This window comes from Metopolophium dirhodum, chromosome 2, assembly GCF_019925205.1.
Source record: "Metopolophium dirhodum isolate CAU chromosome 2, ASM1992520v1, whole genome shotgun sequence".
In the NCBI taxonomy this organism is placed as follows: Eukaryota; Metazoa; Arthropoda; class Insecta; order Hemiptera; family Aphididae; genus Metopolophium; species Metopolophium dirhodum.
In genome coordinates, this window is record NC_083561.1 from 32,390,240 (window position 1) to 32,402,390 (window position 12,151).

The 12,151-nt window shown below is 28.6% G+C and overlaps 1 protein-coding gene across 1 annotated transcript in view; it reads right to left on the reverse strand.

Moving 5' to 3' along the window:
• Window positions 1-12,151, reverse strand: part of LOC132939051 (dopamine D2-like receptor) — a 295,469-nt gene that overhangs the window by 42,341 nt on the left and 240,977 nt on the right. The window contains exons 4-7 of the mRNA XM_061006057.1: window positions 11,418-11,621; window positions 7,108-7,211; window positions 2,597-2,744; window positions 245-611 (exon numbers count right to left, since the gene is read on the reverse strand). Of these exons, the coding sequence (XP_060862040.1) occupies window positions 245-611; window positions 2,597-2,744; window positions 7,108-7,211; window positions 11,418-11,621 (823 nt within the window). The remainder of the gene's footprint in view (window positions 1-244; window positions 612-2,596; window positions 2,745-7,107; window positions 7,212-11,417; window positions 11,622-12,151) is intronic.

The following is a 12,151-nucleotide window of genomic DNA, read 5'->3' on the forward strand; positions in this document are numbered from 1 at the left end:
TTGGATCGGGGTTTTCAGTGACTTTTCCATGTAAACATGAGAAAACCGACAAAACATTAAATACCTACTTATTAAAAAGTATGATCATTATCCAATTTGCAATAGAATATAGGACATAAAACATATAAGGCGGTTGTTAGTACCTATAGGTTCACACTTCTTCAATCACTGAAGATATCAAAACCTTTCACTTTAATTTAACGGCAATAGTATATTATGTTAACACACGGACTGTTCAACTTACCCAAAACAATCGCCAAGGTTTTCGTGGCTTTTCTCTCTTTTCTCGCCGAAGACTTTTCCCGTTTCTTCCGGCTTGCCTTATTCACCTTGTATATGGTGAAGCGACTGCTTCCTTCTGTTGTTGTCTTGTACTCTTTTTTCGAACACCTCGAACCGTCCTCCTCGGAACCGTTCCGGAGCATCGACGACAGCGAACGTTTCACAAGCGACTGTGTCGTTCGACTTGACCGGTCTAACGGCTGCGGTACAGCCGTCGGGGTAGCCGCAGCAGCCGTGACCGTGACCGTGGTCGTCAATGTCATCGCCGACGCTGTGGTCATCGTGATTGGTGACGACGCTGCCGAGGAATCTCTGCGTTTTCCTGGTGTCTAAATCAGGGAAAATTAACTCATAAGTTTTTGCTATAGCAATACATTATATAATTTGTGGTGGGGGTTCGTAATTTGTTTTTGCCGGTCTGAACGATGAAAAAAATACGAACAATGTTTTAACTTTGCAGGATATTCTAAACTGAACAAAGTTTTTTAATCCTAGGTTCGGCGAGTTTATGCCTTTATGGTTCCAAAATAAATCCAAAGTGTCATCGCTACTGGTTTTACACAAAATGCGTGAAAACAGTTGCGTAGCAATGATGGTGACTCGATAAAGGTTATGCGTAGGGATTAGGGAACGGATTTATAATATTATGTAAATTTTAGAACCATAATTCTATCAGAGTTGGATGTTTTGAATCTGATAAGAAATATTCACGGTAAATGACACAAACTTTACTTTACATAATATTTTGCACGTTTAATGTAATAATTGTCAAGCTGTATAGTAATTAAGGGTGTAATCTAAGACAATATACATATTTTAAATGGTAATTATTTGGTATGATGAACACGATGATAATCCGAGTTAAGCAATTTAAAGTAATAATTATTTTGAAAACATATCAATTGATTTTTATTCAAAGAGATTATAATAATATTTTACTTGGGAAAATGAAAAGTTCACACTTTGTATGACACGTGCGTCACGATACTGAACATATGTCACTGCACTCATTACGAAATGATTTTTAGATTCTGAGCGAAACGATGAATGTAATGATTTTACAATGATGTGTGTTTTTTTTTTTAATTTTTAAAATTTTTTTTTGTGTCTGTCATCACTTTTTTAGGGCAGTAAAGTGCTTGGATTTTCTTCAACAGTAACTTTTCTGATAGGAAAGTGGATCTAGTTGGTACTTTAGGGGGTCAAAAGTAAAAATTTCACAGTAGTTTTCAAATGCGACGTGAAAATTTATCAAATTTAAAATTTAATAATTATTTTGTAGTTCAACATTTATAAAATGTTCAACTTTTATAGGTAAGGATTGAAAATTTAAAACAAGTCTCCACGTAAATAGGTTATATTATATAAATTACTTTATTCACAATAATATCATCAAATATACTTGGTAATATCATAGGCTGACTTGCTCAATTTTTAAGTTAACTTATAAGAACCATTACTTTGATGTAGCTATGCACTTAGATTTGTGTGTAATTTTAGAAGTTTTCTTTAGAAATACAAAATAATTCTTAATTATATAAGAACCACTCTTTTTTTTTTTGTAAATGATTTATGATCAGATAATTCCTGTGAAATTTGTGATGTATATGCAGACGACTATAGTTTGTGAGTAATTCAACTTTAAATACTAACTGTTAGATAATATAGTCTATTGAATATAATAATATGTATAGAGATATGGCGCTATAAAGATGTGAGGTATGGGCTATGATGATAAAAAAATCAATGAAATCAATTATTAAAATATAATAATTTGTAAAAATTGGAAGTAAGTATAAAAGTAGGTACTATACTAAATATCATAAATATTTTTAATTGTACGTACAAATATCATTATAAAGACTATTATTCTTAGCATATAAAGTGTAATAACTCAGAAACTACTCATTAAAATTTCGATAAAGATAATGTGTCAACATTTTAAAAATAATCATCTAATTAACAATTTCCATTAAAAAGTGTCAGTGCTTCACAAAAAAGAAATTGTTACCGCTCTTATTACCATAGGAAATTGTCTCTTTAAATGGTATACAAAGTGCAAACTGATAAATTTGAATGTATGGTAGTATGTAATATTATGTAAGTATAGTTAAAAAATTCTATAAGCCAGAATTTGAATGTAAACATAAAATATGCATTATTAAAGGATAGCGAAGCGAATGAGCAATGTGCATGCTTGACGGTTAGGTTAGTATATTATCTTACCAAATACCTTTTTGCTATAATCCTGTACATCAAGCGCCCTTTGTAATATAATAGTTTAAATAATGTTTTTTTTTTTATGTAATTTTACCTTATCACCGATCTTGTCGCTAATGGAGCTGACTGTTTGGTTAGGGTTCAAGACCCTTGTTACAAGATCGATATCCTGTGGTCTGGAACCCAAGTTTCCGTTTGGGTCGGCAGTTAGGTTGGATGGCGTGGCCAACGTCGCCACCATCCTGCAACACAAATATTTAGCTCGATATAGGTACTTTGTAGCCGGTTATAGTATAATAGCATAATCGTTATCTCGGGAGGCATATTATATAATATTATTATTGTGTCGAGGAAACAATGCAATGGACGCGGCAGTGATGTAACGTATAATAATATAATATAATATATATATAGTAATGCAAAGTGCGAATAAGGACTGTTCATAAATCTAATTTATACCATCCAGCTTAAGTGTTACATTATTTATCAGGGATTTATTCTTTAGGTATTATATACTTCTAAAATGTGCTGTATAGGTACGAAATAATGTAATATTATATTTCGACTACTTTATTTCTACTACCGAGCTGTAGGTGCAGTGCGCAACGATTTTCATAAAATAATTTTGCACCTAATACCAAACGATCCGACGTTGCATGGCAGCATCGTAGCAAGGGATGGTATTGGTAGAAAGTCTCTCCCTCCAAAATTAATTTGTATGAACAATGGTGCCATAAAGGAACAGGTGATAAGTATTCTTGTTGTACAAACACTGTCTAGAGAAAAATTAAGCCCCCCCCCCAAAAAAAAAAAGTTCCGGTTACGGCACTGATACTGTCTAGAAATAATTGATCTATACAGCGAAACACGCAAACATAGGTCCTACACTGCTACTACTACAGGGGAAATGGGCTCGTGAACAATTATTATTATTATTATAATTATCGGTGTACTTATACACTCGGAAACGTAATAAAGTTTGTTATACCATCGCGTGGAAAACTTTTTCAATTTTCTCGCGGCGGCGGTCGGCGCGCGATTCAATTAAAATAACAATTATCGTTCGATAAAACATCTAAAGCGTTCGCTGAATTAAAACGTCGCGCGTCGGACGCTGCAGAACAGTCACATCGAGCGTGCAGAGGCGGACGACGACGACAATCATTATTATTATTATTGCAATAACGATCGTTCGCGTTCCGCCGAATCGTCGTCACACTGCAAACTCGAATCGGTCTCGAACAAACCCGGCCAGCCCGACACGACTACCCGGTGAGCGGTTATTATTCGCAGTCATTATAATATTGGAAATGATAGCTAGTTTTGCCCGTGTACGCGGGCAATAAGCCGGCGGCGGCGGGTGTGTACGTCCGACCGCGATTAAACGGGACGAGAAGTCTCATCAAAGCACCGAGTCGTCCCCACGCCGACTTTCCATATTATATCATGTCTCGCACGTTTACAATTGGGCGGTTATCGTTGTCGTCGTCTCCGCGCCCGCGAAGTTTTAGTTTTAGTGTCGACCCATTTGAACGGTCGTCCGCGCACGACTCTAACGGATGGCCGAGGATCGACGCAAAGTTATAACTTTTAGTTTATTCGTGCCGCGTCAGGAAATATGAATTGTTATTATTATCATTCCTTTAGGGATCGACGCGTTTTATTCGTTAATATGAAAATATCGTATTATGGCTTCACGACAATAATTTGTTTTTCGCATCAACGCCATGATCTAAATAACAGTCTTCGGTCTTAGTCTCACGAGAGATTCGTGAACGGTCACGATATTCCACACGAGTCTATATTATTTCATTATTAATAAATGAAATTCATCTCAACTTTTATCACATTAAACATAGTATATCCGTTTATAACTCAATATCACCGTCACGGTGAAGGTATATAGATAATGTAATTGTATTTTTTGAAGTGCATACCACGTATAGCTAAAACGTACGTTGCATCAAAATAGTTATTGTCTTTGCATTTTCTATGACCATGTGAAACAGAAATCGAAATGAAAATTTTCGTTTTTAATTTCATTTTTAAAATATTTTGATATAACTTTCGACTTTTCAACGATTTTTAACGAAATTTTTTTAGATTTCTTAGACCAAGATTTATTATCATTAATATTTCACATCACTATAGTACTATACACAATTTGTCAATCTTGTAGACATTTTTTTTTTTTTTATAAAAGTAGCCAAACTTATGAAGTAATTTATTTGCTTATTTACGTGGAAAGTTTTTTTAAATTTTTAATTCTTAGGTATTAAAGTTGAGCATTTTATTAGTTTTTAAATTTTAAATAAGATAAATTTTTTCAAAAAAAAAAAAATCGAACTTTAAATGCTTATAAAAATAAATTGTGGCCATGGTTTTTTTAATATTTTTTAGCTACCCACTATTATAACAATTGATTTAAAAATAAACATTTTTAGGAAAATTATCTTATCTGACTCAATATAATTTACACATTTTTGTGATAATTACGTGTTTTGTCAAAATTTGAACTTTAAATGATAATAAAAAAAATTGTGACTGTATTTTTAATATTTTTTAACTATCGTTGTAACAATATATTAGGAGCCTTGTATTAATTTTTTAAGCTTTTTTACACAACAAATAAAATTTTATTGGCATTCATAGAAAAAAAACTAAAAAAATTGGAAACTGAAAATGTCCGCAAACAACTCTAAATTTGTCAAAATATTTTTAAAATTGTATTAAGTATAAAACGATAATATTAACATTCAGTGAAAATTGCATGTATCTACGGTAATTTGTTTTAGAGTTACACAAAAAACCAAAATCGATTTGTCGAAAACCAATCTAGAGTAAAAATACCGTTTTTCCTTAATTTTCGTTTTGTTTTTCCATGCGTATTTAAAAACTATTGAAAATTTCAAATTTTGACTCTCGACTAGATTCACTTTTCCGTCAAACAAGATACTGTTGAAGAAAATCGAAGCAGTGTTACTGCCCAGAACGGTGACAATAGACACAACAAAAAACACACATCATGTAAAATCAATACATTCCTCTCTCCGCTCAGAATCTAAAAAAAACATTACTATTATTATTTCATAATTATATAGCCTGAATTGTTGTGTTAACTTTGATCGTTATTGAAAAAAAATAAAATATATATTATATATTATATTATGTTTAAGTATTAATAAGTGGAATACCGACATAGAGACATTCAGTTGTTAGTTCATGAAAATCCATTAAAAATCCTGCTTAATATTCAACACAAATTATTGTATTCATATTGAATAGTATAATTGCAATAATTATATTTCATACATAAATGTAAAATGAGTTATTTAATATTTCCAGGTGTACAAATGCATAAACAAGGTTATTGTTTTTAAATTAATAAAAAGTGAGCTATACTTATTAGTTTTATTTATGATATATAGTTATGCTTTTTTCAGTTTTGGTTTTTTATACTAATCATAGTAAAATTCAGCTTAATTTTAAGATTTATTCAAACAAAATATTGAATCCACTTTACTGAAAATAAAACTTTTTAGTAAATTTTACAAATTAAAATTTATATTCTTAAATTAGTTCAGTGCTATTCATCAATTCATTGGATAATTTCTAAAAAGCTATTAAATACTGCGATGCAATTTATTACATTTACAATATTTAACTTATTATCAATAATTTATATTATATTATAATTTAAATTTAATTTATCAAACTCTTACAACAATTCTAAAATTATTTTACGTTTTAGATCAGTTAAATAAAATAAAATTTTATTTTATTTTTGTTGTAAAAAATGGTTATAGTATTTGAGAACATACTACAAAATTGTATAATATAAAATATAAACTATCACTTACAATTTATTTTAATACATTTTTTTTTTCAATTTTATTTTATGAATATTTGTTTACATGTACTTATATACAAAACTCTAGATTATTGAAAACAATAGTAACAATTATCTATATTTATTTAAATTATGACATTAGTATTTAAAAACTTATCTACATTTTAATATTGACTACAGTTCTCTTTGTGAATTAAAACTATCCTAAATGATTTTTAATTAAATAATCTTTAAATTGTTGCTGAAACATTTACTTATGTTGCTTTAAAGTTTATTTTAAATAATTTCTGACTATTTGTGTATTTCATTTTTGATTCTCAGTATTATTTTATAATGGATGTGAACCATAAATGTTATTTAGATAATATTATGTTTTCCTCGAGGTTGCAATGGAATCCTTCCCCTACATGGTTTATTGACGTTGCTCGTTAATTATAACATGTAATTTAAATATTCTATGAAAATAAAATTCAATAAATACAAAGAACACTAATATGTTATTAATTAAATTTAAATTAATTTTCTAACGGGCCATACGAAATGCTCAACTGATAAAATATGTATAGTTACAAAACACGAATAATGTAAATCCTCTCATTTATATATACTAGGTAACCTATAATCTATGAATTTCGAAAAGTTAAATAACATAATAACAGATATTAGATCTATAGCTCAATAGGACAAATTTCAAATATTAAATCAATTATAACATTCGCACAAGCACTACAACATTACGTAAGATTTACACTTACGCAGTTTCCTCCATGACCGTGGACAGGATAAAGTCTGTAGATTTGTCGTTATGTATGATGTGACAGTCATCCGAGCCGGGTGATCCACCCTCTTCTTCGTCGTCCTGTTAACACAAAAATCCCATTAAAACACCCCGAAAGCATACGCATTATTATGTGTGTTATAATGATAGCAGAGGGCATTGCGTGACCCACTCAGTCGAGTTTGTTGTATACGTATACTGGTAAAATACAATGATTTTTTTTTTAAATATAAATAATATCGCTAAAAGTAAATGAGATCTGGAAGTAAAAAAAAACTTATATGCCTAGGTAAGCAAAGAAATCCAATGAAACGTTTCCACATTAGACAATACTATAATAGGTATAATTAATCAATAAATAAATATGATATAATAATATTGTTATATTATGTAACTATATTATAACTTTACCCAACGAAGGGAAAAATTATTTTTGTACATTTCCAGATATAACATTACTCAACAATTTCTTCACTTAAATAATGAACATTTTAAGGTCAATATGATATCGGTGTGCTTTAATATTTTTATCAAACTAAAACACTTCTATATTCTGCTTTTACATATAAATTGATTTAAGTTCCATTTTAACAAGCGAATTCAGGAGACGTTGCAAGAAATAAATTATTGTAGGTACTCAGTATTTTGTCAAATGGCACACCTAATTTTTATTTTTATTTATTTTCATTTTTTATTCTTTATATTGCACTTTTATTTATGATTTTTTTTCCTAGTAAATTCGTGTAGATAACTACAAAAAATAGTGTTTTATTTGATGTATTTTACAATGAAATTTAATCTAACCTATAGTAAAGGTTTTAATCCAACAAAATTACATTATTCTCGAGAATAATAGTATACAGTTTATAATCAGACTACTGATGTATTATAATAATATAATATTGAAAAACGAAATTAATTCTATGTATTAGATAACCTGGAACAATCCAAGTGAAACTGATTCCATAAAAATCACACTGATTATCTACTTTAATAATACATAGATACAATAATGCATGCCTTATTCAGGAATCAAAACTAATAGTAGTTGGAGCTATATATTATACATTTATTTAACGCGAGTTATTTGCGTTTAAGGATTTTGAATAAAATTGATTCAAATTGTATTTCTTTATTTTGTTATTTATTCATTAAGATTAAAAAAAAATAAAAATAAAATTATAATTGATGTGTATTGTGTGTTATAAAGTATTTAAATATTTTGAATATATTTGTGAATTAATTGTTTTAAACTTGTCTTACGTTGTATTTTTATTATTATTAATATTATAATCAAATTGATAGATGATGGAAACTTTTTCAACTAGTATTGTAAATTGAGAAACAACGCTTTCCGTGTATGTATATTTGCACTTTTATAATAGTAATAAGAAAATGAAGAAAAACAAGAAAAAGAACATCAACAAGATGAATATGTAGAATACGAAATATAATATATTAGTAATGAAGAACATAGTTTTCACACATTTACATTCCCCAAGGTACATAAAATATTTCTTAACATTTTTTTTTTTTTTATGAACTCAAATTATGAGAAATGTATGATATGAAATGCGTTTTGATATATAAATGTACCAAATGTCCAAATGTACATATGTTGTATACAATATAATGTTGTGGTAGTATAAATATTGCAGTACATAGGTGTTTTATTTTATATTGATTTTGTGAATATTGAATAATGATGATACCTAGATTGTAAGTAGCTTGAATAGTTTGAGATTTAAGAATTGAAATGATAAGTATACTAGGTAATACGATACAATAAATGTTGCCTGAATATAATAATTTAGTTTGATTTGTCGACATTTAATAAGTACATTTGAATACCTATTTACATCTAAATACATACGTACTTTATAATAATATTTATTATTCACTTTATAAAATTTAATTGTTATTGAAATAATTATTTTAACAATTATTATAAATTTATAAGTATGAACATAGTATTTTGTAGTATTCTATACTTCAAAGCTTAAAGTTCCGTTTGAACTATAAAACGATCAAGATTCGATATACCTATCTATCCATTATGACATATAATGTCATACATTTTTTTTCAAATTTTTAGATCAAATATTTTTAAAACGATGTCAATAAGGTATTGATCAGCTCATATTAACGTTAAAATAAACTTTTAAATTGTAATATAATTAATATTATTATTTCGTATCATTATATGGCTATGTATTTCACAATATTATTTTGTTTCTAAATCCAGAAATATTAAAAAAAAAAATCCAAAAAAGGTGGGTAAGTGGATGTCGCTTTGCTGTACAGTAGGTTACAAAAAGGTCACTGTAATGGATGGTGTTAAATTTGAATTCAATGATATAATATCATTGTATAAGAAAAACGATTCTGAGCGAAAACGGTCAGTCAGCCTATGATATTACCAAGTATATTTGATGATATTATTGTGAATAAAGTAATTTATATATAACCTATTTACGTGGAGCCTTGTTTTAAATTTTCAATCCTTAGCCATAAAAGTTAAACATTTTATACATTTTTAACTACAAAATAATTAATAAATTATAAATTTGATAAATGTTGTCAACATTTGAACTTTAAATGCTTATAAAAAAAATTGTGCCTATGTATTTTAAATATTTTTCAACTGCTATTAGAACGATATATCAGGAGCCTTGCATTAAATTTTCAAGCTTTTTTACCCAGCAGATAAAATTTAATTGATATTTATAGAAAAAAAAACTAAAAAAAATGGAAACTGAAAATGTCCGTAAACTGTTCAAAAAGAGTCAAATTATTTTCAAAATTTTATCGCGTATTTTTTTTTAGTCTTCAATCTTTAGATTGGTTTCCTGCAGTTCTCCATGCTTCCTTTCAAAATTTTATCGCGTATAGAAAATGCTAATATAAACATTCAGTGAAATTTTCAAGTATCTACAGTCATACGTTTTTAATTACAACAAAATAAGAAAATCGTTTTAATCGAGTGAATATCAAATGTTGTAAAAATATGAATTTTAAACGCTCATAAAAATTTAATTTGACTTTCTTGTAGAAATTTTTTTTTGATTAAGGTAGATAAACTTATGGATAATCTTGTATTACATTTTCAAATCTTAGATTTAAAAAGAAAATTTTTATGAATTCTCAACTCAATATAATTTGCTAATTTTCGAGATTTTTAGAGTTGCACCAAAAACCAAAATCGATTTTCTCGAAAACAAATTTTGCGTAAAAATTCCCGTTTTTCCTTAATTTTTCTTTTGTTTTTCACGGTGCGTTTTAAAAGTACTGAGACATTTTTACTTTTGACCCCCCCCCCCCCCCCCCCAAAGTACCAACTAGATTCAGTTTCCTATCATAAAAGTTACTGTTGAAGAAAATCCAAGCACTTTTACTGTCCTAAAAGATGATGACAAACACAAAAAAAAAATAAAAAAAACACACATCATTGTAAAATCAATACATAATCATAATATAACCTAGAAAATATTGTTAATTACATTTTGTATATCCATAAGATCATAATAGTCATTGTTAGAAATGCACATATTTTACCACTGAATATTTGAAGTATGTACTTATTAATATATTGGCATTTAAATAATTTACGTTTTAACTTTAAATTAATAACAGTGAACAAACATTTGGTTTTTTAATATAATTAATAAACGTGGTGCAGTTTTTCTTTACCAAATAAAAATAGGTAGTTAAACAGAATATTTCATTTTGTTTAGTTATTTTCTACTTCGTAGTTGGTTAAAGTTCAAACATCATAACCAAATGTAGTTTATCGTAACATGTACTTAGGTATACAACAAATAGCAATTAAGACAAATATAAAGTTTCTGTGAAGTGTTGTTCATAAACTACAACTATAAAACCGATTCATTATTATTTTAAATTCCAGTGTTCGTATTTAAAAAATGCTTATACAACATCAGCCAATTAATCTAACTATAGATTATACAATGACAAACACCGAAAAGTTTTAATCATAAAAATAATTAAATTATAATAATTAATATTATTTTGCACCAATCCGTGCCCAAAATAAGTATTATGCCTAACCACTGCCTATTGAATCGGATAAGAAGTATGCATGTATTAAACATATTATAATAATTGAGAGCAAAATGAAAAACGGCGGTAATATCACTAATATATAATATATTATACTACATGGCATTTATAATACCTAAACACGTGTGTACCTATATTACAACAGGATCAGCATTGTTTTGTATCGAACCATATTAGTTAGCTATTTTGATGCGCATATTTTAATACCTGACTTCCGCTTCCGGTGTTGGTTGGCCCTTCGTCAATGATGGATGAACTTCCGGGCGCTAATGAGGCTGTAGCCAGCAACGTGGTCTCGGCCAGTCGTCTTCTGGTCTGTGCAACATTTTCGATGATGATACCCGGTTTCATGTCTCTGCTCAGCTGCGGTCTTCTCGCCGCCTTTGCTTTTCTCGCTCTGAGGTTTAATGCCTTTAACGAACATAAAACATAAGATATCATTAATATCATTTTAACCGAAAGCCACTCATACTATAATAATACAATGTCGTAATATATCGACTTAGTATTAATGAAATATTATAACGTCATATTTCCGAACAAAAACGACATATTATGTGTCGTTCTTTCGATCGTTTGAAAACATTAATAAAAATAAATATATTCGTTCATATTTTATTATATCTTATTTGTGCATATTATAATGAAAAGTTAACTACTTGATATCCAATTTCTTTTAAAGAGTAAGACTTTATAGCTTAATGCTCATAGTTCGTCAAATCGACAAAAATATTGTATAGAATAGGATATTTTGGGTCGGTTCTAAGTGTATTATTTTGGGACGACGTTGAAAATTACTAACTGATAGGCGATAGCAATAACAATAATATGGGGTAAATTATCTTTAAAGATACTTATCAATATTTATAAGATATATATGGCAGTCAGGAAAATGGAGATAAACATACTAACAATAATCAGAACAAAATTATCAGTGATCG